The sequence below is a fragment of the Mesoplodon mirus genome (assembly GCF_964341445.2).
Source record: "Mesoplodon mirus genome assembly, chromosome: 12".
Lineage (NCBI taxonomy): Eukaryota > Metazoa > Chordata > Mammalia > Artiodactyla > Ziphiidae > Mesoplodon > Mesoplodon mirus.
Genome location: NC_138988.1, coordinates 66,756,422 through 66,778,654, shown reverse-complemented (window position 1 = coordinate 66,778,654; position 22,233 = coordinate 66,756,422). Strand labels below are relative to the sequence as shown.

General features: G+C 45.6%; 1 protein-coding gene across 1 annotated transcript; it reads left to right on the top strand.

Moving 5' to 3' along the window:
- Nucleotides 1-1,058: 1,058 nt before the first annotated feature.
- Nucleotides 1,059-22,150, top strand: UQCC2 (ubiquinol-cytochrome c reductase complex assembly factor 2). The gene is made up of 4 exons (XM_082637594.1): nt 1,059-1,218; nt 18,212-18,286; nt 19,129-19,198; nt 21,970-22,150. The coding sequence occupies exons 1-4, from the start codon at nt 1,081-1,083 to the stop codon at nt 22,095-22,097; spliced, it is 411 nt and encodes a 136-aa protein (XP_082493720.1). The 5' UTR covers nt 1,059-1,080; the 3' UTR covers nt 22,098-22,150.
- The last annotated feature ends 83 nt before the right edge of the window (nt 22,151-22,233 follow it).

Here is a 22,233-nt window from a genome sequence, read left to right as displayed (position 1 = left end):
TGGAAGGAATGTCCCTCTATTCCCACTTATCCAAATTCTAACCATCCTCAAGGCCCAGCCCAAATGCTATCTCCTTCGGAAGCAATCCCTGATCTTCCACCTCCTAATCTCCTGAACAGCTAGAAGTACTAGTTCTTTCTCCAAACTCCTAGTATTCCCTAACACTTCAATGAAAGCCCTTGTCACTTTTAACTTTGTGTTTTGGTTATGTATTCACTTCCTGACTCAGGGCAGGAGTCTCCTGGACTTATGAATTAGGCAAGGTGAGAAGGAAGAGGTTTGCGGAAAGCCAAGTGTGTGCACAGGATGGTCCTGGCTAAATTCAGGCAGTAAAGATGCAAAAGGGAGCTGAGGCTTTCTTAAGGAAAATCTGGAAAGTGGGGGTATATTTTGAAAAGAAAAATCAGAGCATCCCACATGATATGCAGCTGGAGATGTAGAAGAGAAGGCTTGGTAAGACAAGTTTTTCCAGGCTGAATCAACCCAGATGACGTTGCTCAAGCAGGGAAAGGTAGCTGGCTTGGGGAGGGGGTGCTCAAAAGGATACTGATAGAAGCTGGGGAAAGAGGGACAGAGCTGAGTAGCACTAAAGAAGGAATTGTGGCAGATCACCAAATGGTAGCGGCAGGTACAGGGACTGCGAGAAAGGGGAAGGGGGGCTGCGAACCACGTGTGCATGCTACGCGATTAAGTTCAAACACATCTTCATCGAATAACCACTTGTATTTACATGCAAATGTATTCGCTTATGCAATTAGCAGAGGTCTCAGAGGAGGGTTTTTTAGTCTGGAGCTTGTGCAGTCACTGAAAAAGAGAAGCAAGCTATCCCCGGTATACTCCACGACTGACTTCCCCCTGGGAACCAGTCTGGTTCCAGGAGGACGAAGACTGAATCAGCTGGCCCTGCAGAGACAGGGGAGAAGCGGCCATTCCCAGAAAGCGGCGGAGCGCCGGCTAAATGGCGCATGCTCACTCCTCCCTCCCACCCCACCTCTTCGGGAAGCCGGCGATGCTTAGTGCGCAAGCTCCATCTGTCCCCGCCGACTCCTCCCTCAGGGGCGGAGACAAGCAGGGCCCAAAATGGCGTCTAGCCGCTACAGGCGTTTTCTTAAACTCTGTGAGGAATGGCCAGTGGACGAGACCAAAAGAGGCCGGGACTTGGGCGCTTATCTGCGGCAGCGGGTAGCGCAGGCCTTTCGGGAGGGAGAGAACACCAAGGTGACCAGACTGTGGGGTCCGCCTGCGGCGGGGAGGCGGTTGGGGCGAGGGGAGGAAAGGAGGAGGCAGAGCGGGGCCCACGAGCGGGCTGGCAGCGGGGCCCCGCGCATGCGCGCGCCTTTCCTCTGTGGCCGCGCGTATCCGGGGACCCTCTTAACGCCCAGGGAAACTGCGGAGAGCGGTGATCCTATCTTCTACTCAGTACTTTCACCTGGCTGCACGTTGGAGGTTCCTGAGGAGCTTTTTAAAAATCTAGATACCTGGGACCATACGACCTTATTGAATCAGAAACTCTGGGGGTGAGGCCTTGGCCTCAGTGTTTTTAAAAGCTCTCGATGATTCAGGGTGCAGCCAGGGTTGAGTCCCACAACACCAGTCCTAGGTGGTGACAGTCATAGGCTTATTACTCCCCTGACATGATGCCATAACCTCGAAGTGTTGTGCAGTGATTGAGCTGATGCCCAAGGACCTATGCAGGGTCCCCACTAAGCCTTGGTGTGCTTCCCGGGCCCTTGTAAGCCCGTGCGACAGGTTTGAGTCCTCACCCCGTGCCCATGTGTGTGAGTAGTAGACCTATGTTCTTGCTCTCCTCCAGGTTGGCGCTGCACTTCTGGGATTTGTTCATTCATACAGCACATACTTATGGAACACCCACCATGTGCCAGGAACTGTTCCCGGTGCTGGGGAGACAGTAGTTAATTCGATGAGGTCCTGCCCACGTGAAATTTAAGTTTACGTCCTAGTTCAGGACACAGTAAGCAAGTAGACACACACAGGGCAGGGCAGAGAAGTACTGTGATGGATATGAAATAGAGTAGCATGGTAAAAGGGTAATATTAGTTAGGATAGATAAAGGCTTACTGAGGAGGTGACACGTAGATGAGACCTAAGGGAAGACGACGAGCCAACAATGAACACTTGGTGTTCTTTCAGGCAGTGCAGTGGTCCTGAGGCAGGAAGCAGAAAGCAAGCCCAAGTGGCTGAAGGGTAGTGAGTGAAATGCCATTTTCTAAGAGTTGAGTCAGAGGAGGACAGGAGTCAGGCACGGTAGGGTTTTATAGGCAGGCTCTGGTTAGGGGTTGGATTTTATCATAAGACCAGTGAGAAGCCTCTGGGGAGGTTTGGTCAGGGGTTTGATGTGACCTAGTTTACTGTTGTTTTTTTAAAGATCACTCTGGTTGTACCAGTGAATGGATTATAGGGAGGCAAGAATAGAAACAGTCACTCTGGTAGCCCAGGCAGGAAATGGTGGTGGCTTGGATGAAGATGGCAGCACAGGAGATGGAAGTGGCCACATTGGGGTTGCAATGTGAAGGTTGCATCAACAGGACTTGCTGATGTATTGGATATAGGGTAAAGGGCAAGAGGAACCAAGGATAACACCTAGATTGTTTGGGCCTGAGCAACTCGGTGCAAGGTGGTGCCGTTTACTGAGATGGGGAAGACGAGATGAGGAACAGGTGGGGTGTGGGAAGAACATCTTTAGTTTGGTGTTAAGACATGTTAAACTTGAGATGCAAAGTGGATTTACTTCCAAGTGGAAATGTCAAAGTAGACAGTGGGATATTTGAGCCTGGGGCTCAGGCAAGAGGTCAGACACCTGAGATGTGACACATACACACACAGCCTGAAGAAATGACTTCTGCGAAATTTGGCCACAACCTGTCAAAGCAGGAACATGGCTTTTCGACAACTTAGCCCAACCCAGACCCAAACCAGCCCACCTGATGGAGCAAGAACAACATGCCCAGTGGCATCATCGAAACCAAGTGCTGACTGGGTGGTGGGCATGGACGGAGTGTCTGGCTCAGGGCTTTGTTGGGGGGGGTTGGGGTGTCACACAGCACTGAGGGCCTTCACACTTCTTACAGTGGTCTTCACTGGCCCGTAGTATAAAGATCTTGAAGGCAGGGGTCATAGTCCCAACTCTGCAAATCCCATCGCCCATAGACTTTCTAGGGCTATGCTCCCTTCATATTTTCAGTGTGAGCTTCCTGAGAATAGAGACGGTGCTATTTTTATCTTTCTCCCCACAGTGTCTAGCATAGTTCCTGGCACATAAAAGACACTCGGTAAATGTCTGAATGAATGGGTAAACAAATGATTGGTTATGGCTCATGAGACAAAAATCATTTGAATATAGTTGCAGATGTAGCAGAACTAGATGGAAGGAAGTAGTGAAGAGTGAGAAGGGAATATTTCTGTGCCTTGAGTGGTGAGAATTAATTTGTGAGCTTACTCTGTGTGGGGAATTGCAGGAACTACAGAAGAGGGACATAACCTGGTCCTTATCACCAAGGAGCCTACAGTTGGACAGACACGTGACTTGCTTTAATGAAACTCGGATGGTGAAACCAGCCAGCAGAGAAGCTGACAGAGGCTAGATCCCTGGGGAGGTGAGAGTATGACATTCACCTACTTGACTGTTAGTGTAAGAGGAGCCAGAAAAGGAGGGTAGAGCTTTCTCTTTTGGAGTTGTCATCTTTTGTCGTCACCTAGGGAGATAGTTCTGATGAGTAGAAGGCCCACACGAATTTGAGTCATGGCTGCAGATGCAAGTCATGGCTCGGTTGATGGTTCCAGAGCAGCTGATGAATGCATCCCTGGTAGAGTGAACCAGTGCATCATGATGGCAGCAGGCACATGACTCGGGACCACTGTTGTGGTACCTCATCCTGATGTCATCCAAGAATGCACCTGGGCTTAGTAAATCTTGGTGGTAATTTTCAGAAGGAGCAGTCCCTTGCTGGAATTGAGAACAGTGCTGTGAGTCACTCCCACTGACACCCCCGGATCATTTATAAAGAACTTGAGAAAGAAAGGTCGTTCATTAAGCTGGCAGCCAGGGGCAGGCACTCGACCCAGTCAACTGATGGGTGCGGAGCTCCCCCTCGGTTACGCCATGTGCCAGAAAGACAGGACTAGAGAGGGAGGCAGCTCTCCTCCGCCGTGTGTTTGTTCCTGTAGAGGAGAGGAGCAGGCAGTCCTGCTCTCGGCCTTGTGGCTTCCTGCATCTGAACAATAACGCTGAACGCATGCATGGCACACTTGCATGCATGGTCTCATTTAGTCTATTCCTTAGTGCAGCTGAGTTGAGGTCACCATCGCTGTTCCCATTTTACAGGTGAAGAAACAAGATCTGAAAAGAAAAACAACTTATTCGGGGTTCCCCAGGAGTTAAATGGCAAGACAAGTGAGCGTTGTCTTCTTTGTGCCTGAACTGTCCTCAGCTCCCATTCCTCCCAAGTTACTTCTTCTTGTTAGAAAGGCCTCTTGTTCCGTGAACTTCAAGCCCTCCCTTCCCCTCACTTCCTGCTCAAGACCTCTTTGGACCATGGACAGTTATGGCAAAGAATTAAACATCCCTCTGTTAACCCACCTGCTTTTCTTTGGCCCAGCCCCTGCCTACCCAGTGTGGATGGGGAGAAAGATGGTCCTCGGGTGGGACAGCAGCACAGAAAAGCCAGAACCACTAGAAAGCAAATTAATCATTCAGACTTGAAACCAGGGTGCCAAAATAACTGCCTCCATTTATTCCACCACAGATTGCCCTTTGGGGAGTCTCACAGTCCACTCCACCCTAAACCCACCAAGAGGGAGGTTGGAAGCAGAAACACACTAAACACCTCTTACACCCTCTATCCTATTGTGCAGTTTTTTAAAGCTAATGTTTATGGATTTTGCTCCCTTTCAATTCAGTTTCCCTAAGAGAACGCGTGTTCCCTGCAGCCCCAAGAGCTTAATAAAAGAATCACAACATGGGGGAAGGTGGCAAAACAACAGTAATTGTTGACTTAAGTACAGGGGAAGGTGCAAACTCTTCTAATGAGTTCATTAGATGCACAGGCAGCTTCCTAAAAGGTCCCTGGCAGCACCCACTTATCCAGCACAGGGCACAGCTCTGAGGAGCCACCCAGGAAGGGGCTCGCCCACCAGGGAGTTCTTGTATTAAATACCCAGGTTGAAATAATAATCAGCCCCGTTTGAAAGGAGTTGAACTTTGTCTTGGATTGGCAGTAATGTAGGTGATACGTCCAACTCCTCAGAGGGGAATTCAAAGGTTTTCTGTGATTCTGTTTTCTCAGTCATCCAGTTGGGGCCTGGTCTGTGGCTCAGTGTGGCGGGGTGTAGCCCTGTGTGTGTTGGCAGTGGTGATGCCATCCAGCGTTACCCACCCCCGTGTGTGGGTCCTCTGAAGTCCAGTTTTTGAGGAAGGGCCTGAGAACAGATTATGCAATTTTTAGTTGTAATATTGAGCCCACTGCAAAACAGCTGTTGTGAGGAGAATCATGTCAGAGAGGGAACGCAGGCATCTCCATCTCTTTTTCTCCCCCAGTTCCGGATGGAGCTGGAGGGAGTTAAGGTAGTGTTTAGACCAAGGCATGGCAGTTTTCCAGGCATGTTTAGAGATGTAGGTGCTCCTCCTGGAGGGCTAGATTATCCACGACTTTCAGTGGGTCACCACCTAGAGATCTTTGGGTCTGCCTGTTGCCTCCTGGAGTAATGCAGCTTTGTGAGGCCTTCACTGTTGTCTGATCCAGCCTGTGTCCCGCCCCCTCACCACACTCCAGCGTGTGCCCCGGCCCCAATGAGGGCTTCTTCTCATTGCCTCCCAAATTGGTCATAATGTAAATTGTTCTTTTTTTTTTTTTTTTCAAGTATATTTGGTTTATAGTGTTGTGTTAGTTTCAGGTGTACAACAAAGTGATTCAGTTATATTGGGTTGGCCAAAAAGTTCATTCAGGTTTTTCTGTAAGATGTTACCTGTTACCCCCTATATACTATATATAAACTATATATGTATATACTATATATATGTTCTTTTTCAGATTCTTTTCCATTATAAGTTATTACAGAATACTGAATATAGTTCCCTGTGCTATGTAGTAGGTCCTTGTTGTTAATCTATTTTATATATAGTAGTGTGTATCTGTTAATCCCAAATTCCTAATTTATGCCTCCCCTGCCTCCCCTTTGGTAACCATAGGATTGTTTTCTATGTAGGTGAGTCTGTTTCTGTTTTGTAAATAAGTTCATTTGTATCATTTTTTAGATTCCACAGATAAGTAATATGATATTTGTCTTTCTCTGAGTTATTTCACTTAGTATGATAATCTCCAAGTCTATCCATGTTGCTGCAAGTGGCATTACTTCATTCTTTTTTTATGGCTGAGTAATATTCCATTGTATCTACGTACCACATCTTCTTTATCCATTCATCTGTCGACAGGCATTTAGGTTGCTTCCATGTCTTGGCTATTGTAAATAATGCTGCTATGAACATTGGGGTGCATATATCTTTTCTAATTAGAGTTCTACTCTTTTCCAGATATATGCCCCGGAGTGGGATTGCTTGATCATACGGCAATTCTATTTTTAGTATTTTAAGGAACCTTCGCACTGTTCTCCATAGTGGCTGTACCAATTTACGTTCCCACCAGCAGTGTAGGAAGGTTCCCTTTTCTCCACACCCTCTCCAGCATTTGTTATTTGTAGACTTTTTGATGATGGCCATTCTGACTGGTGTGAGGTGACACTTCACTGTAGTTTCGATTTGCATTTCTCTAATAATTAGTGATGTTGAGCATCTTTTCATGTGCCTATTGGCCATCTTTATTTCTTCTTTGGAGAAATGTCTGTTTAGGTCTTCTGCCCATTTTTCGATTGGGTTGTTTTTTTTTGTTGTTGAGGTGTATGAGCTGTTTGTATATTTTGGAAATTAAGCCCTTGTCAGTTGCATTGTTTGCAAATATTTTCCCCCAGTCCATAGGTTGTCTTTTTGTTCTATGGTTTCCTTTGCTGTGCAAAAGCTTGTAAGTTTGATTAGGTCCCATTTGTTTATTTTTTCTTTCATTTCTTTTGCCTTGGGAGACTGACCTAAGAAAACATTTGTATGATTTATGGCAGAATGTTTTGCCCGTGTTCTCTATTCTAGGAGTTTATAGTGTCATGTCTTATATTTAAGTCTTTAAGCCATTTTGAGTTTATTTTTGTGTGTGATGTGAGGAGTGTTCTAACTTCATTGATTTACATGAGGCTCTCCAGCTTTCCCAACACCACTTGCTGAAGAGAATGTCTTTTCTCCATTGTATATTCTTCCACCTTTGTCGAAGAGTAATTGACTGTAGGTGTGTGGGCTTATTTCTGGGCTCTCTATTCTGTTTCATTGATCTGTATGTCTGTTTTTGTGCCAGTACCATGCTATTTTGTTTACTGTAGCTTTGTAGTATTGTCTGAAGTCAGGGAGGGTTATGCCTCCAGCTTTGTTCCTTTTCCCCAGGATTGCTTTGGAATTCTGGGTCTTTTGTGGTTCCATATAAATTTTAGGATTATTTATTCTAGTTCTGTGAAAAATATCATGGTTAATTTGATAGGGATTACATTAAATCTGTAGATTGCTTTGGATAATATGGCCAATTTAACAATTTTAATTCTTCCAATGCAAGAGCATGGGATATCTTTCCATTTCTTTGAATCATCTTCAGTTTCCTATATCAGTGTTTTATAGTTCTCAGCATATAAGTCTTTTACCTCCTTGGTCAGGTTTATTCCTAGGTGGTTTTATTTTATATATATATTTTTTGATGTGATTTTAATAGGGATTTTTTTAACTTTCTCTTTCTGATATAGAGAAATGCAACTGATTTCTTTATGTTAATATGTATCCTGCTACCTTGCTGAATTCATTTATCTACTCTAAAAGTTTTTGTGTTGAGTGTTTAGGGTTTTCTGTATAGAGTATCATGTCATCTGCATATAATGACAATTTTTACCTCTTCCCTTCTAATTTGGATACCTTTTATTTCTTTTTCTTGTCTGATTGCTGTGACTAGGACTTCCAATATTATGCTGAATAGAAGTGATAAGAGTAGGCATCCTTGTTTCATTCCAGATTTTACTGGGAAGGCTTTTAGCTTTTCACTGTTGAGTATTACATTGGCTGTGGTTTTGTCATAAAGAGCTTTGATTATGTTGAGATATGTTTCCTCTGTACCCACTTTGGTGAGAGTTTTTAATCATGAATGGATGTTGAATTTTATCAAATACTTTTTCTGCATCTGTTGAGATGATCATGTGGTTTTTGTCTTTTCCTTTGTTTATGTGGTGTGTCATACTGATTGATTTGCATATGTTGAGCCACCCTTGTTAACTTGGGATGAATCCAACCTGATCATGGTGTATGATCCTTTTTGTATGTTGTTGGATTTGGTTTGCTAGTATTTTATTGAGAATTTTTACATCTATATCAATCAAAGATATTGGCCTGTGATTTTCTTTTTTGGTGGTATCTTTGTCTGGTTTTGGTATCAGGGTGATGGTGGCTTCATAGAATGACTTTAGGAGTGTTCCCTCCTCTTCAGTCTTTTGAAGAAGAGTTTGAGAAGGATCAGTTTAAGTTCTTTGTATGTTTGGTAGAATTCCCTAGTGAAGCCATCTGGTCCTGGACTTTTGTTTGCAGGGAGCTTTTTTTTTAATTACAGATTCTGTTTCACTTCTAGTGATCAGTCTGTTCAAATTATCTATTTCTTCTTGGCAATTCCCTGGCGGTCCAGTGGTTAGGACTTGGCACTTTCACTGCCATGGCCCGGGTTCAATCCCTGGTCAGGGAACTAAGATCCCGTGAGCCATGCAGCATGGCCAGAAAACCCCCAAATTATCTGTTTCTTCTTGATTCAATTTTGGTGGGCTGTATGTTTCTAGAAACTTGTCCATTTCTTCTGAGTTGTCCAGTTTGTTGGCATATAATTGTTCATAGTATTCTCTTATGGCTTCTCGTATTTCTGTGGTATCAGTTGTTATTTCTCCTCTTTCATTTCTTATTTTGTTTATTTGGGTCCCCTCTTTTTTCTTCTTGGTGAGCCTAGCCAGAGGTTTGTTGATTTTTTTCTTTCAAAGAACCAGCTCTTGGTTTTATTGATTTTTTTCTATTTTTTTAAATCTCTATCTTATTTATTTCCTCTCTAATCTTTATTATTTCCTTCCTTCTGCTAACTTTAGGTTTTGTTTGTTCATCTTTTTCTAATTCTTTTAAGTGGTAGGTTGGGTTGTTTATTTGAGATTTTTCTTGTTTTTTTGAGGAAGGCCTGTATTGCTATGAACTTCCCTCTAAGAAATGCTTTTTGCTGCATCCCATAGATTTTATATGGTTGTATTTTCATTGTCATTTGTCTCAAGGTATTTTTTAATTTCCTCTTTGAATTCATCATTGACCAATTGGTTTTTTAATAACGTGTTGTGTAGTCTCTGTGTAATCGGTTTTTTTTCTCGTTTCTCTTTCTGTGGTTGACTTCTAGTTTCATGCCATTATGGTCAGAAAAGATGCTTGAAATAATTTCTATCCTCTAAAATTTATCAAGGCTTGTTTTGTGTCCTAATATGTCGTCTACCCTAGAAAATGTGCTATGTGCACTTGAAAGGAATGTGTATGCTGGTTTTTTTGGATGTAGTGTCCTGAAAATATCAAATTAAGTCTAACTGTTCTCTTGTGTCATTTAGGGTCTCTGTTGCCATATTGATTTTCTGTTTGGAAGATCTGTCTGTTGATGTCAGTGGGGTGTTAAAGTCTCCTACTTTTATTTTATTCCCATCAATTTCTCCCTTTATGTCTGTTAGTATTTGTTTTATGTATTTAGGTGCTCCTATAGCATATATTGCGTTCATATATGTTAATGAGTGTAATATCCTCTTCTTGCATCAATCATTTTGTCATTATATAGCATCCCTCTTTATTTATGGCCTGTGTTTTGGGTTTTGTTTTTCTTTTAAATTTATTTATTTATTTATTTATTTATTTATTTTTGGCTGCGTTGGGTCTTCGTTGCCGCACACGGGCTTTCTCTAGTTGCAGCGAGCAGGAACTACTCTTCATTGTGGTGTGCAGGCTTCTCATTGCGGTGGCTTCTCTTGTTGCGTAGCACGGCTCTGGGCATGCTGGCTTCAGTAGTTGTGGCACACAGGCTCAGTAGCTGTGGCTCTTGAGCTCTAGAGCGCAGGCTCAGTAGTTGTGGCTCATGGGCTTAGTTGCTCCACGGCATGTGAGATCTTCCCGGACCAGGGTTCAAACCCATGTCCCCTGCATTGGCAGGTGGATTCTTAACCACTGTGCCACCAGGGAAGTCCCTATGGCCTTTGTTTTAAAGTCTATTTTGTCTGATATGATATTGTGACCCCCTGCTTCTTGTGATTTGTGTTTGCGTGAAATATCTTTTTCCATCCCCTCATTTTCATTCTGTGGGTGTCCTTCGCCCAAAAGTGGGTCTTTTGTAGGCAGCGTGTTGTAGGCTTTTGTTTTATTATCCAATCTGCCATTCTGTGTCTTTTGGTCAGAGCATTTAGTCCATTGACATTTAAGGTAATTATTGACAGGTATGTATTTATTGCCATTTTAAATCTGGTTTTCCAGTTGATTTTGTATTTCTTCTTTGTTCCTTTCTTTTTGTTTTTCCTTTTGTGGTTTGATGGTTTTCATTTGTATTACACTTGAGTTCTTTTTGTTTTTTTGTGAATCTGTTGTATGTTTTTGATTTGTGGTTACCCTGGTTTTCAAGTATGTTAACCCATTACTGTATCTGCTTGCTTTAGACTGGTAGTCATATAAGCTTAAACACATTCCAAAAAATCTACATTTTCTTACTCCCCTCTCCCAAGTAAGAACAATATGGTTCTGATGTCCTATTTTACATTCTCATGTTTATCCTTTTGCCATTCATTGTAGTTATAATTGCTTCCACAAATTTTTTTGATTTTTTTTTTTTTTTTTTTTTTGCGGTATGCGGGCCTCTCACTGTTGTGGCCTCTCCCATTGTGGAGCACAGGCTCTGGATGTGCAGGCCCAGCGGCTGTGGCTCACGGGCCCAGCCGCTCCGCGGCATGTGGGATCTTCCTGGACCAGGGCACGAACCCGTGTCCCCTGCATCGGCAGGCGGACTCTCAACCACTGCGCCACCAGGGAAGCCCTGATTTTTTTTTTTTAATGTATGTTCTGGTTTATTTAAGTGATCTACAACCCTTTCATATATTTGCTTTTCCTATTGTGATTTTACCTTCCCTATAGATTCTTTCTTCTATTTAGAGAAAACCTTTCAGTATTCTTTTTAGGTTAGGTCTAGTATTGCTGTATTCTTTTAGTTTTTGCTTGTGTGAGAAATTCATTCTCTCTCCTTCTATTATAAATGATAATCTTGCTGGGTAGAGTATCATAGTTTGCAGGTTTCTCTCTTTCAGGACTTTGAATATATCTTGCTACTCCCTTCTGGCCTGCAAAGTTTCTATAGAGAAATCAGCTGATAGCCTTATGGGGGTCCCCTTGTAACTTACTCTTTGTTTTTCTCTTGCTGCCTTTAAAATCCTCTCTTTATCTTTAACTTTTGCCATTTTAATTATGATATGTCTTGGTGTAGGTCTGCTTGGGTTCATCTTGTTTGGGACCCTTTGTGCTTCCTGTACCTCGATATCTGTTTCCTTCTTTAGGTTTGGGAAATTTTCAGCCATAATTTCTTTAAATACATTTTCGATCCCCTTTTCTCTTTCTCCTTCTGGGATCCCTATTATGCCTAGATTGGCATGCTTTGTGTCCCATAGGTCTTTTATGTTGCTTTCATTTTTTTTTTTCATTTGTCTTTTTGTCTGCCATTCTGATTGGGTGATTTCCATTATTTTGTCTTCCAGATCACTTATTCATTTTGCATTATTTAGTTTTCTGTATATTGCCTTTAGCTCAGTTTTCATCTCAGCAATTAAGTTGTCTGATTTTGATTGCCTCCTCTTTATAGTTCTTAGTTACAGTGATCTGCATTACTGTCGATAGCTTTTCTTAGCTCCTTCAGCATTTTTGTTACCTTCTTTTTGAACTCAGGGTCTGGTAGACTGGAGAGGTCTGTTTCATTGTTTGTTCTTTTAGGGGATTTCTCTTCTTATAATTGGGAGTGGTTCCTCTGCTTTTTCATTTTACTTATATTACTCTGACTCTATGAATTTAGGGGAAACAGTTATCTACTGTGGTCATGAAGGGCTGTTTATATGTGGAAACACCCCTGTGTAGCCTGAGTCTAATATTTTTGGTGCAAAGGCTGTTTTTGGTATGGATGCCTGCCATGTCTTTCCTCAGGGTGTGCTGGCCCTTCTCCCCTTGATAAGGGGTGTGATTGGTGTTGTGGTGGCCAGAGCCTTCACTGGATGTTGGGCAGGGCCTCCTCTTTGCTCTGTGGTTGTCACAGCCCTATCAGGGGCAGGGTCTGCTCCCCAGTTGTTGAAGTAGAAGCCCCCAGATCCGGTCCTAAACTGTGGTGTGAGGTTGGTGGGACAGGAGCGCTCCCACTGGGAAAGGAGCTGCTGTGTATTCCTCCCCAGGAGTTGTCTGCCTGGACATGCACTTTGTACCATCTCCTGTCACCTGGTGTGCATGCTCAAAAAGTACACTGTTGTTGAGACTGCCCTTGGCCCCACCTCTGCTGTGGGAATACCAGTAATCAGCTCAGATATCAGCCCTGCTTCTGCGTGTGCATGCCCACAAAGTTTGTTGTTGCTGGCACTAGACCTGCCTCAGCTAGGGGAGTGCCAGTAATCAGCTCAGATGTCCTGTAGAAGCTGCCGCTGGCATAAATTTGCTGAAGTCACACACCTGCCAGGAATCGGTTCTGATTTCAGCCCTACCTCTGCGTGTTGGCAACCCACGGGCGCTTGTGTGCTCCCAGAGCTTATAATGGCGGAGCCGTGCCTGCCATGAGCACCCAGAGAATGGGGCCGCTGTGGTGGGGTCATGCCCCCCCGCTTCACACGCACATTGACAGTAGACCTGGGCTCCATCCTGCGCACAGCACCCCCAGCCTCGCCCTGGACCACACTCCAGGCCCTTCAGGCTGTCTCTGCGCAGCCAGAGTGAGTCCTCTGAAGCCCGAGTTCCAGCCCCCAGCCGCTCCGCACACCAGCAGGCATGTGTCTTGGGCTGGGAAGTGCAGCAAGGTAGCGTGGACTGTCTGTGCTGGTCTCCCTCTGTCCTGCCTGCCACAGGCCAGCTGCTGTGCTCTCCTCTGAGGCTCCCTATCTGTCCCAGTGGACCTCCCAGTCGGTGAAGGGGGTTCCCAGGGTAAAGGAACCTTTCCCCTTTGAAAGCTCCCTCCCGGGGCACAGGTCCCGTCCTGATTCCTGCTTTTTTTTTTCTTTCATCCTATCCGGTTATGTGGTGATCTTTCTTGCAGCTTTGGTTGTATGAGATCTTCTGCCAGTGTTCAGTGGGTATTCTGTGAGAATTTTTCAACATGTAGATGTGTCTTTCATGTATTTGTGGGAGGATGTGAGCTCCACGTCCTTCTATTCTGCCATCTTGATCTCTGCTCCCAGGTTCTTAACCTTTGAGAACCTAGTGCACTGTGGACCAAAGCCCAGACACACAGCTTGTCAAGAATCTGGTGGCTTCCCAGGCCTTGAAGCACTCCTTGGTGCAGCTTGAGACCCTGCCTGCCTGGACCATCCTTGTCCCTCTGCCTTTTCATGCCTCTTTCTCCCAGTCCTTCCTCTGATCCCCATTCTGCCCAGCTCTGAAGTCTACACTCCTCAAAGTAAGGGACTCTGACTCCCCATCACTCTGTGACCTGTCACTGCAGTGAAACGCAAACCTGTCCTGTAAGGGAACCACACTTGCCATGTGAGCCAGGCCTGGTAACTAGCTCCTGCTTCTGATCTCCTGTAACTCTTGGCACTCAGTTACACTCTGTCCTGGTCATTTTTTATTTTTAATGTGTATGTATCTTGTCTCAGCTTGATTGCCAACTTCTCTGGAGCCGAGGCTGGGTCTTTATGTCCCCTCACAGCCGCCTAGCAGAGCTCTCTACATAGTAGATGCTCAAGAAATAGATTTTCAGTTGAATTCAAGGGAATAGACTCCCATAATGGAATGAACTCATTTCGGAAGTTCATTACCAAGCCATGAAAACCTTTTCTCATAGATCCTCCTGGACTGAATCCAGCTCTACCTTAATTAGCGAAGCAATTTGCAACACTTTCCCAAAAGTGCTTATGCATCCCTTTGTGTGACTGGAATAGGGGCCGCTGTACCAATTGCTGTCACCACCCAAAATTCAATTTTGAAAATCAACATCAGTGCCTGTGGCAGTGATGTAGATTTGTATGTATAAAAGTTTAATACGGTAAAGAGAAATTTACTGACTACTGAGCGGGGGAAATGCAAAAGCAGCCAACATAGAGCCCAAAAGGACACTTTGTCACTTGAGCATCTATTTTATTCACATTTAGGGAGCAGAGCTGACTTTTTCGTAATATCCCAACTGCTGCCTTGTTTAAACCCAGCTTTGCCATTCGTCCTAAAATGTCCATAATCTCATTAGGTGTGAATGCAAAATCAGGTAGTTGAAAGCTTGTATATGAGAATATTTCTAAAAGTGCACAGTACACTTCATTGGGAAAACTGTATTTCAAAATTCAGCGATGTTTGCACTGGAGTCTGTGAATAAAGTGTAGGATGTAGGTATGTGGTGAGGCTTCCGGAATTAGGTATTTCTACTGATGTACTTTTAAGTAGTAAATAAGACTATTTTGTAATTGCTGAGCTTGGATTGGGTGTGACTAGGAACCCAGAATTGGCCTTGGCTCCATCTCTGCTTAGGCAGTAATAACTTGGCTTGAAGTTGCCGTACCTCAAACTCTCATCACCTCCACTGAGCTACTTTTACAGCCTCGTACAGACATCTTCTGACCTCAGATGAGAAATTGGGTGACAAGGTCATTTTTTGGTGATTTGTTATTTATAGGTGCTTCTCAGATTATTCTTTGAGGCTCCAGGCTTTATGGAAAGTATCTGGGAGACTGTCTCTTTAATACTGAAGGACTTTTGAGAGGTTCAGGGAACACAGAGGGTCACTTTGGTTTTTGAGCAATGCTCTGTACGGTGACCCCATCCTCTCTCTCTGTGTCCCTCCCCTCAGCCCTACTTCTCTGTCGGAGGTGGGAAAAGCTGGGCAGGAATGAGACACCCTGCTCACCCCACCGAGGGTACAGACGGAGGTGGCTGAGCAGCCCTCCTGCCAGCTCTCACTGTTAGATTTGGAGGAAAGGCAGGAGGGGACTCCTTTTGGCAGCATCTCTGAAGGTGAGGATCTGGTGGGAGCGCAGGTCTGGTGAGGACGCGATGTGTTGGTGGTCTGCCGGCAGTGAGGGAGCCCGGGAGAGAGGCGCTGGGCAGAGTCAGTGCTGTGAATGCCTTTCTTAATTAAGAGCTGGGTTGGGAGGGTGGTCGGTGGTGGTGGGAGGGGAAGGTCGGGTTGCACGGCCATCAGGTGGAGGACAGGTGCTGCAGACAGCCGCTCGCTCTGCAGAGACCAAGGGTCAGTGCATGATCCCCGCCAAGCTGATCATGAAACACTTGGGGACCACTGAGAGCCATCAGGCTCAGGGCCGGAGGTCCAGTCAGGGACAGAGTGAAGCTTCGGTGATTTTCCATCCCTTCATCACTTCCACCTCCAGCCATACCCTGCAGTCACGCCAGCAGCACTGACCCGCTGATACGTCCTAATTGCTGTCCCCTGGGCGTGTGCATGAGCTGGTCCTGTGCCTGGAGAGCCCCCACGTCCTACCGGTAGCTTCCGCCCACCCTCGCCATGACCCTTGGCAGGGCTTCCTTGGCTCCGCTGATGGTGTCAGGGGCCCTCCACGCACCCCTCATGCCGCTGTCACCGGGATCATCCTGAAGTCTTCTTTCGCCTTGTAGTTAGTGCAGGAAAGGCCTGTGTCTACTATAACTGTTTACTACTAATAGTAACCAAGACTAATCCCTCACATTCATCAGTGTTCCTGGCCCTGAATTCAGAGCAGTCCAGGCATTACCTTACTTACTCTCACATCGCCCTCAGAAATAGGGACAATTATTATCTTTTCTTTTAAAAGAAAAGTTAAGTTGGCCAGTATGTTTCAAAAATGTCAGTGCTGGGAAGACAAAGAAAGGCCGAGGAGGTGTCCCGGCTGCAAGGAGAAAGAAACGTGACAGGTAGTGCAGGAGGCGATCCTGGGCCTAAAGGACTTTTTTTTGCTGTGAAGAGTTTTACTGAGACAATTGACAGAGTTGGAATATGGACAATGGAACAGATAGAAGTGTTGTATCAATGTTAAATGTCCTGAATTTGGTCATGGAACTGTGGTTATATGAGAGAATGTCATTCTTAGGAAACATACTGAAATATTATGTATATATAGATATAGAGAAGGATAAAGGAAAAGTAGGAATTTTTTTTTTTAAGTGTCAGGGGCAGAGGGAGATGGAGTGATTTGCCCAATACCCCTTAGCTGGTAAGGGATGAGATCCAAATGCAGGCAGTTGGACTCCACAGCTCCCCACAGCTGTGCACACCTACTCTGACATGGGCCGGGCACACTGTAGGTTCTCTTAAATTTATAAGCAAACACATCTGTACAGGTATGAAGAGGGCAAGCAAATGATGAAATGCACAATTATCTCTTGATAATCTACATAATATTCTTTAAAAGTTTGGCTGGTGTTACCCTCTTTTTCCTTTTGCGTCTTGTGCCTTCTGTTCGTCTGTCGTCTGGTTAGCTCTTAGTTTTGCATGCCCTGCTGAAGACAGAACATTCAAAACGCTTTCCCCCAAAGTGTATGCTGCAGAATTCTGTTCCAGCTGGACTTTGCTTGGAAGTGCCGCCCGATGGGGAGTCAGACTCATGTGTTAATATCCGTTCTTCTTTTTCAGCCTGTAGCCCCAGTGCACTCAAATAATGCCTTTGATCATTAGTCAACAAACACTGGCTGCCTCCTCAGCCAGTCACCCTTTCTCTTCTGATGTGGCTACCTGGGCGTTCTCATGATGGGTGGCCTGAACCTGGGGATGGATTGAGTAGAACTCAATGACAGGATTGTCTTTCTTGTTTGCTGTAAAGTGGGGACCTTATTTGACATGCACATGGAGGCAGAAGTGGAGCTGCCTATTAAAATGCTTAACTACTGATTTATTTATGCTCTGCCTTCTTCGAGAAAGGATTTAAGTTGGAAAAATCCATCATTTGAATTCTGGGAAAAAAACATTGAAGAGAAAGTTTCATTCTGGGGAGCTTTCAGAATTCTTGGCAGAATAATGTAAGGAACTGTAGCTAAATAATGGCAAAGGCAGAAGGAAGGGAAAACTTTTTAAGAGGTATGAGAGGGAAAAACCCACCTCTCATCTGCATGTTGCCCGCGTTCCCTGGAATTTCCAGCAGGGCCATCCGGAGTATTGCTTTATTTCCCCCTTTTTATTTGCAAGGCTTCCTAACAGGACCTAACTGGGTTCTCCCTCTTGGTTCTCCTCAGTTCACCTGTTTCATCCTAAAATACTACTTTCTTCATGTTTCTTTCCTTGTAAAATTCAACAGCTCCCCACTTAACCACAGATGAAAGCTCAGATGATTTTTTTTTGCCTTTCATAAAAGAATCTTTATTTAATACATTTCATATTGAAGGTTTAACTCAAAAAGCTCTTTCTTTTTCTCCCACCCAGGCTCTTTTACCTGCATGTTCAGGCCCTCAGCCAGATGGTCTGGTGTGAGGCATAGGTATAGCATCCCTGCCTCCTCTGCCCTGCTCATGCGACCGCCCCCACCAGGAAGGCCCTCTCCACTCTCCCCGGCGCCTGTGCATCCTTCAGAAACCAGCTTAGTCTCACTTCCATGATCCGCTAACCTCCTCTGACTTCTTGTGGCCCACATTGCCCCTGGCACTCCTGGAGTGTTGTTTTTACCGTGGGGCTTGCTGGTTCACAAGTCACAGGTGTTCAGCAAATGTTTGTTTGCCAGTTGAGTTTTCCTGCAGGTTGGGGAGCTGCTGAGGTGGAGCCATTATTCCAAAAAGGTGATTTCTGACCGTGGGACCTGTGGTCAGAGAAGCCAGCTCTGAGCCGCAGGCCTGCTTCCTGTCCTTCCTGGAGGCATACGGTACAGACCCGTGTGGGGGCAGGGCTCATTTGCTCACTTTCTTGGAGGTTTTGTTTTTCAGGTTTCAGAGCCTGAGGCCTGTGATCAGATGTACCAGAGCTTAGCACGGCTCCATGCAAACTACTACAAACACAAGGTGAGTGGGCCACAGTCTTTTGTGTTGTCCCCAGCCCTTCGACTGGAGATGACCAATAAGAGTGAGTGAAATCTGATTATACGATGTTCTGTAAAGAATTGTGGTTTTGCTACTTTCAAATGTAACCAGTAATTTCAACCAAGCCAACTAAGGCACCTGGTAGAGGCTTTTAGGTCACCTAAATGAAAGCCATTTTTAATTTTGAAGAAAAGCCATGTGTTTTATATGCCAGTGGGTGCTTCCGGGTGTGTCTGACAACTCTTGGATCTCACACGTATTTTCCCACCCCCTCTGATGGAACTGGTCTTCCCCACACTCTGGTGATAAAGATGGGGTGACTGGGAAAGTCCTGTCAGACAAAGCTGGACCTCTCCTCGGCCCTGACATGATTGCTGTCAAATTCTGTTTAGTGTGTTTTTTCCCCAGGCTTGAAAAATGTGCTCAGTAACCACAGATTTACATGGCCAAATGCCTAGTCTGTATGAAGAGGGGATTTCTTCTAAATCCTCACTGCTCAAAGTGTGGTCCGTGAGCAGCAGCATGGGCACCACCCGGGGGCTGATTAGAAATGCAGAATCATAGGCCCCACCCAGGCTCCCGAGGCCCAGCCTGCATTTTCCACAGGGTTCAGGTGCGTGTTCAAGTCAGAGCCGCCTCTCCAGACCGGACTGGTTTGGCCTCCAGGTGGCGTTGCGCTTCTCCTTCTGGCCTCCAGACACCCATGGCCTGTGAACTGCAGTTAGAGCGTGGCTTCTCTCCAGGATCATCCAGTCCCAGGTTGTGCTGCAGAACTAATCTTCTCTCCCCTCCCTCTCTCTTTCCCCTCTGCCCCGTGTGACCAGTACCCTCGCCCTAGAGACACAAGCTTCAGTGGTCTGTCCCTGGAAGAATACAAACTGATCCTGTCCACAGGTATGGAAAGCACAGCTGCTGCCCTTTCTGGTTGGTTTGCAAATGAGTCTTTGTGTTTGAGCGGCCAAGGGGAATTGTCTAATAAGACAGTTTTGCTTGATGGAAAGTCTTGTGGAATAGCCCACAGGAAATTCTGAAGCTACAGGGCTCATGCTTTTTTGGCCACAGAACATGGAGAAGGTCAGAGGCATTATTTAAAAAAAGCAAATCCATCTTTAGAGCTTTTAAATTCAAGGCTGGGCAGCAGGGAACAAGGGAATATGTATTTGCCAAATGGAAGTAGTTGAAATCAGGATGGAAGGAAAATAATTTTATCTTTATGGTCCTAAGGGGGCTTTATAAACACGAGGGTTTTAATTAAAACAAAAAGCCATTCAATAGACGTGTATGGGGATATCCGCCTAAGAGCTATCTGACCCAGGGGACGTGGTCTGTGGGTTAGATATGGGTTTAACTAGGTATGTTTTGGAGTCCTTGATAGACCCTGATTAACAAGGAAGGAAAAACCCTGTCTAGCCCGGCCCCTCCTTACTTCCCCATTCTCCATTGTCACTGAAGGGGGACGTGGGGGGTGGTGGCAGGGGGAAGACTGGGTTGAAACAGGCAGGTTCTGGAAAATTAACTATTTTTATTGCCAAGGATACCACATATAAAAATAGGCTAACCTTTTCTGGGAGGGCATGGCCCTGAAACATTGCCTCCTGGTACTCTAGAAATTTCTCTTTCCTATTCCTCTGGAAGCCTTCAGCAACTAAGGTTTGAGAATTTAGGCTTCCAGAAAACTCTTAACCTTCTGAACAGATTAAAACCTGGTGGTGTCATCTGCTATTGTGGGTTGACTCTGATACTATTTTTATATTTACTCTCTGGAAAACTGGGGTAGAGATATTTTGGCCAGGCAGAATCACTTTATTGGCAATTTTTTAAAAAAATGTGTGTGTGTGTGTGTACACACCCACATACACATATAAACAAATGGTACCCCCATGTCCCTGGGCCCGTGTAATTACCAGCATCAATGCACAATGTCATTGTGAGGACCCCGAAGAGTTTGAGCAAAGTTTGAACTTGGAATTAGAATGGAAAGAAGTTCCAGAGGCTCAGCCTCTGCCTCTTTGTTAACTCTCGGGACGGCTGAGTTCGGAGACAACGGGCCATAGCCAAGGAGTGGGAGATGTACGACTCCCCACCACTGGCCTGTGCTGCAGCTTGTCCTGGCTGGGAGTTCAGCCTTAGGAAATTAGCTGATAATTTGCTTTCACAGCAAGCCTCTTATTTTTGTTGTGACTCTGTGGAATAAGCTTACTGAGTGTTTCCTCTGAGGGCAGGACACCTTGCAGTGTTTGTCATGAGGATTTGAGGGCCTGGCAAGTCTGAAATGTGGCCACAGTCTACGTCCCGAGTGTGTCCATCCTGGCTTGGGGTCCCGGGAGTCTCTGAAGGAGGCCTCGGCATCCTGTTTTGTGCCCCACGAAGGAACCTGCACTTCTGGAAAAGTCCCAGGGTGGAATGCTGGCCGGGGTACAGTGCGTGTCCTAATTTAGTCAAGAGCCCACTGACAATAAATGTTAATAGATGATGTGAGTTACCTTTTTGTTCAGAAAAGCTATTCTTTTTCTCCAGAAGTTTTATTAAGAGATGAAAATCCAGGCTCTGAAATTTAAATAATGTGAAAATCTAAACTTAAAATACAAGTAAAATTAGGTATCATAGAACTTTAGCCCTGGACAGACTTTAGACCAGTGGTTCTCAACCCGGGAGCGATTTTGTCCCCCAGGGACCTGTGGCAATGTCTGGAGACCGTTTTAGTTGTCACAGCTTGCGGGGGAAAGGGCAGTTTGCTACTGACATCTAGTGGGTAGAAGCCAAGATGCTCCTGCAGTGCCAGGTCAGCCCCACAACAAAGAATTATCTGGCCCCAAGTGTCACTGGTGCTGAGACTGAGAAACCCTGCCTTGGTTCCTTTAGGGGTGAGGGGGGAGGGGTGGATGTATGTTTTTAAAGAGAGGCCCCACTGGCTCCCACCAGCTCCTGCTGCCTTCACGCCTGTGAAGATGGCTACGTTTTCTTGAGTGTGGGCCAGGTGCCAGGTACGTCACCTCCATTATTAAGACTCACAACTTTTGAGGCAGGTGTTTTGATCTCCACTTTGCAGATGAGGAACCCGAGGCTCAGAGGGTTAACTGATTGCTTGAGGGGATCCAGTGTGGAAATGGTGGGCAGGGATGGGGGCCCAGGTCCAGCTCCCTCCCGGGTGCCTGCTCAACTCCACAGCGTGGGGTGGACCCAAGTGTCTGGGGTCAAATCCCAGCTCCACCACTTCCTAGCCGTGTAGCCTGCTCAAGTTCCTTAACCTCACTCTGCCTCAAGTTTCCACATCTGTAAAATGGAGACAGTAAGGTCTGTGTGGCTCAGGCCAAGTTTTGAGATAATCCTCTGGGCCTGTGGGTTGTGTAGCTGATGCTACAGTGCCTTTTCTTTGCTCACGTGGAGCACAGCGGAGAGGGCCCTGCTTGGATGCTGAATGATGATTGGATGTGAACAGAGGCCACTGTAAGGACGGTCTCTGGTACACAAGTGCTCATCCACACTTGCATTTATTTGTCTGTTACTCTGCCTGATTTGCTGATCAGAAGTTGGGGCTATACTTCCCTTTCTTAGCAACATACTGTGAAAAGCGAGACATGCCTGTGTGGCGAAAGCCCTGTGGGGCCAACCTGTGTAATCATTTTAGACTTCAGCCTTTTTTTGTTGTCTTCTCCTTTTGCCAGATACCTTGAAAGAGTTTAAGGAGATGAATAAGGGCATGTGGAAGAAACTGCAGGAGAAGTTTGCCCCGAGGGATCCCGAGGAGAAGCATAAGGCCTGGGCTCGGGCCTTAGCACGCCCACGTACCTAAGCGTAAAGTCATGGACGTTGCCATTATCAATAAAATGCCCTGATTTCCCTGTCCTTGTAGTTCGGGAATCTCATCTGGCCTTCACAAGAAAGGAAGCCCTTGTTGCTGTAAAGAAAGCTCTGGCCTGAGGAGGGAC

Excerpts from the sequence above, each read along its gene's own strand:
- UQCC2 (XM_082637594.1), top strand. The coding sequence starts at position 1,081 with ATGGCGTCTAGCCGCTACAGGCGTTTTCTTAAACTCTGTGAGGAATGG. Across the intron at positions 18,287-19,128 it reads CAAACTACTACAAACACAAG|TACCCTCGCCCTAGAGACAC; the intron begins GTGAGTGGGCCA and ends CCGTGTGACCAG. Across the intron at positions 19,199-21,969 it reads CAAACTGATCCTGTCCACAG|ATACCTTGAAAGAGTTTAAG; the intron begins GTATGGAAAGCA and ends TCCTTTTGCCAG.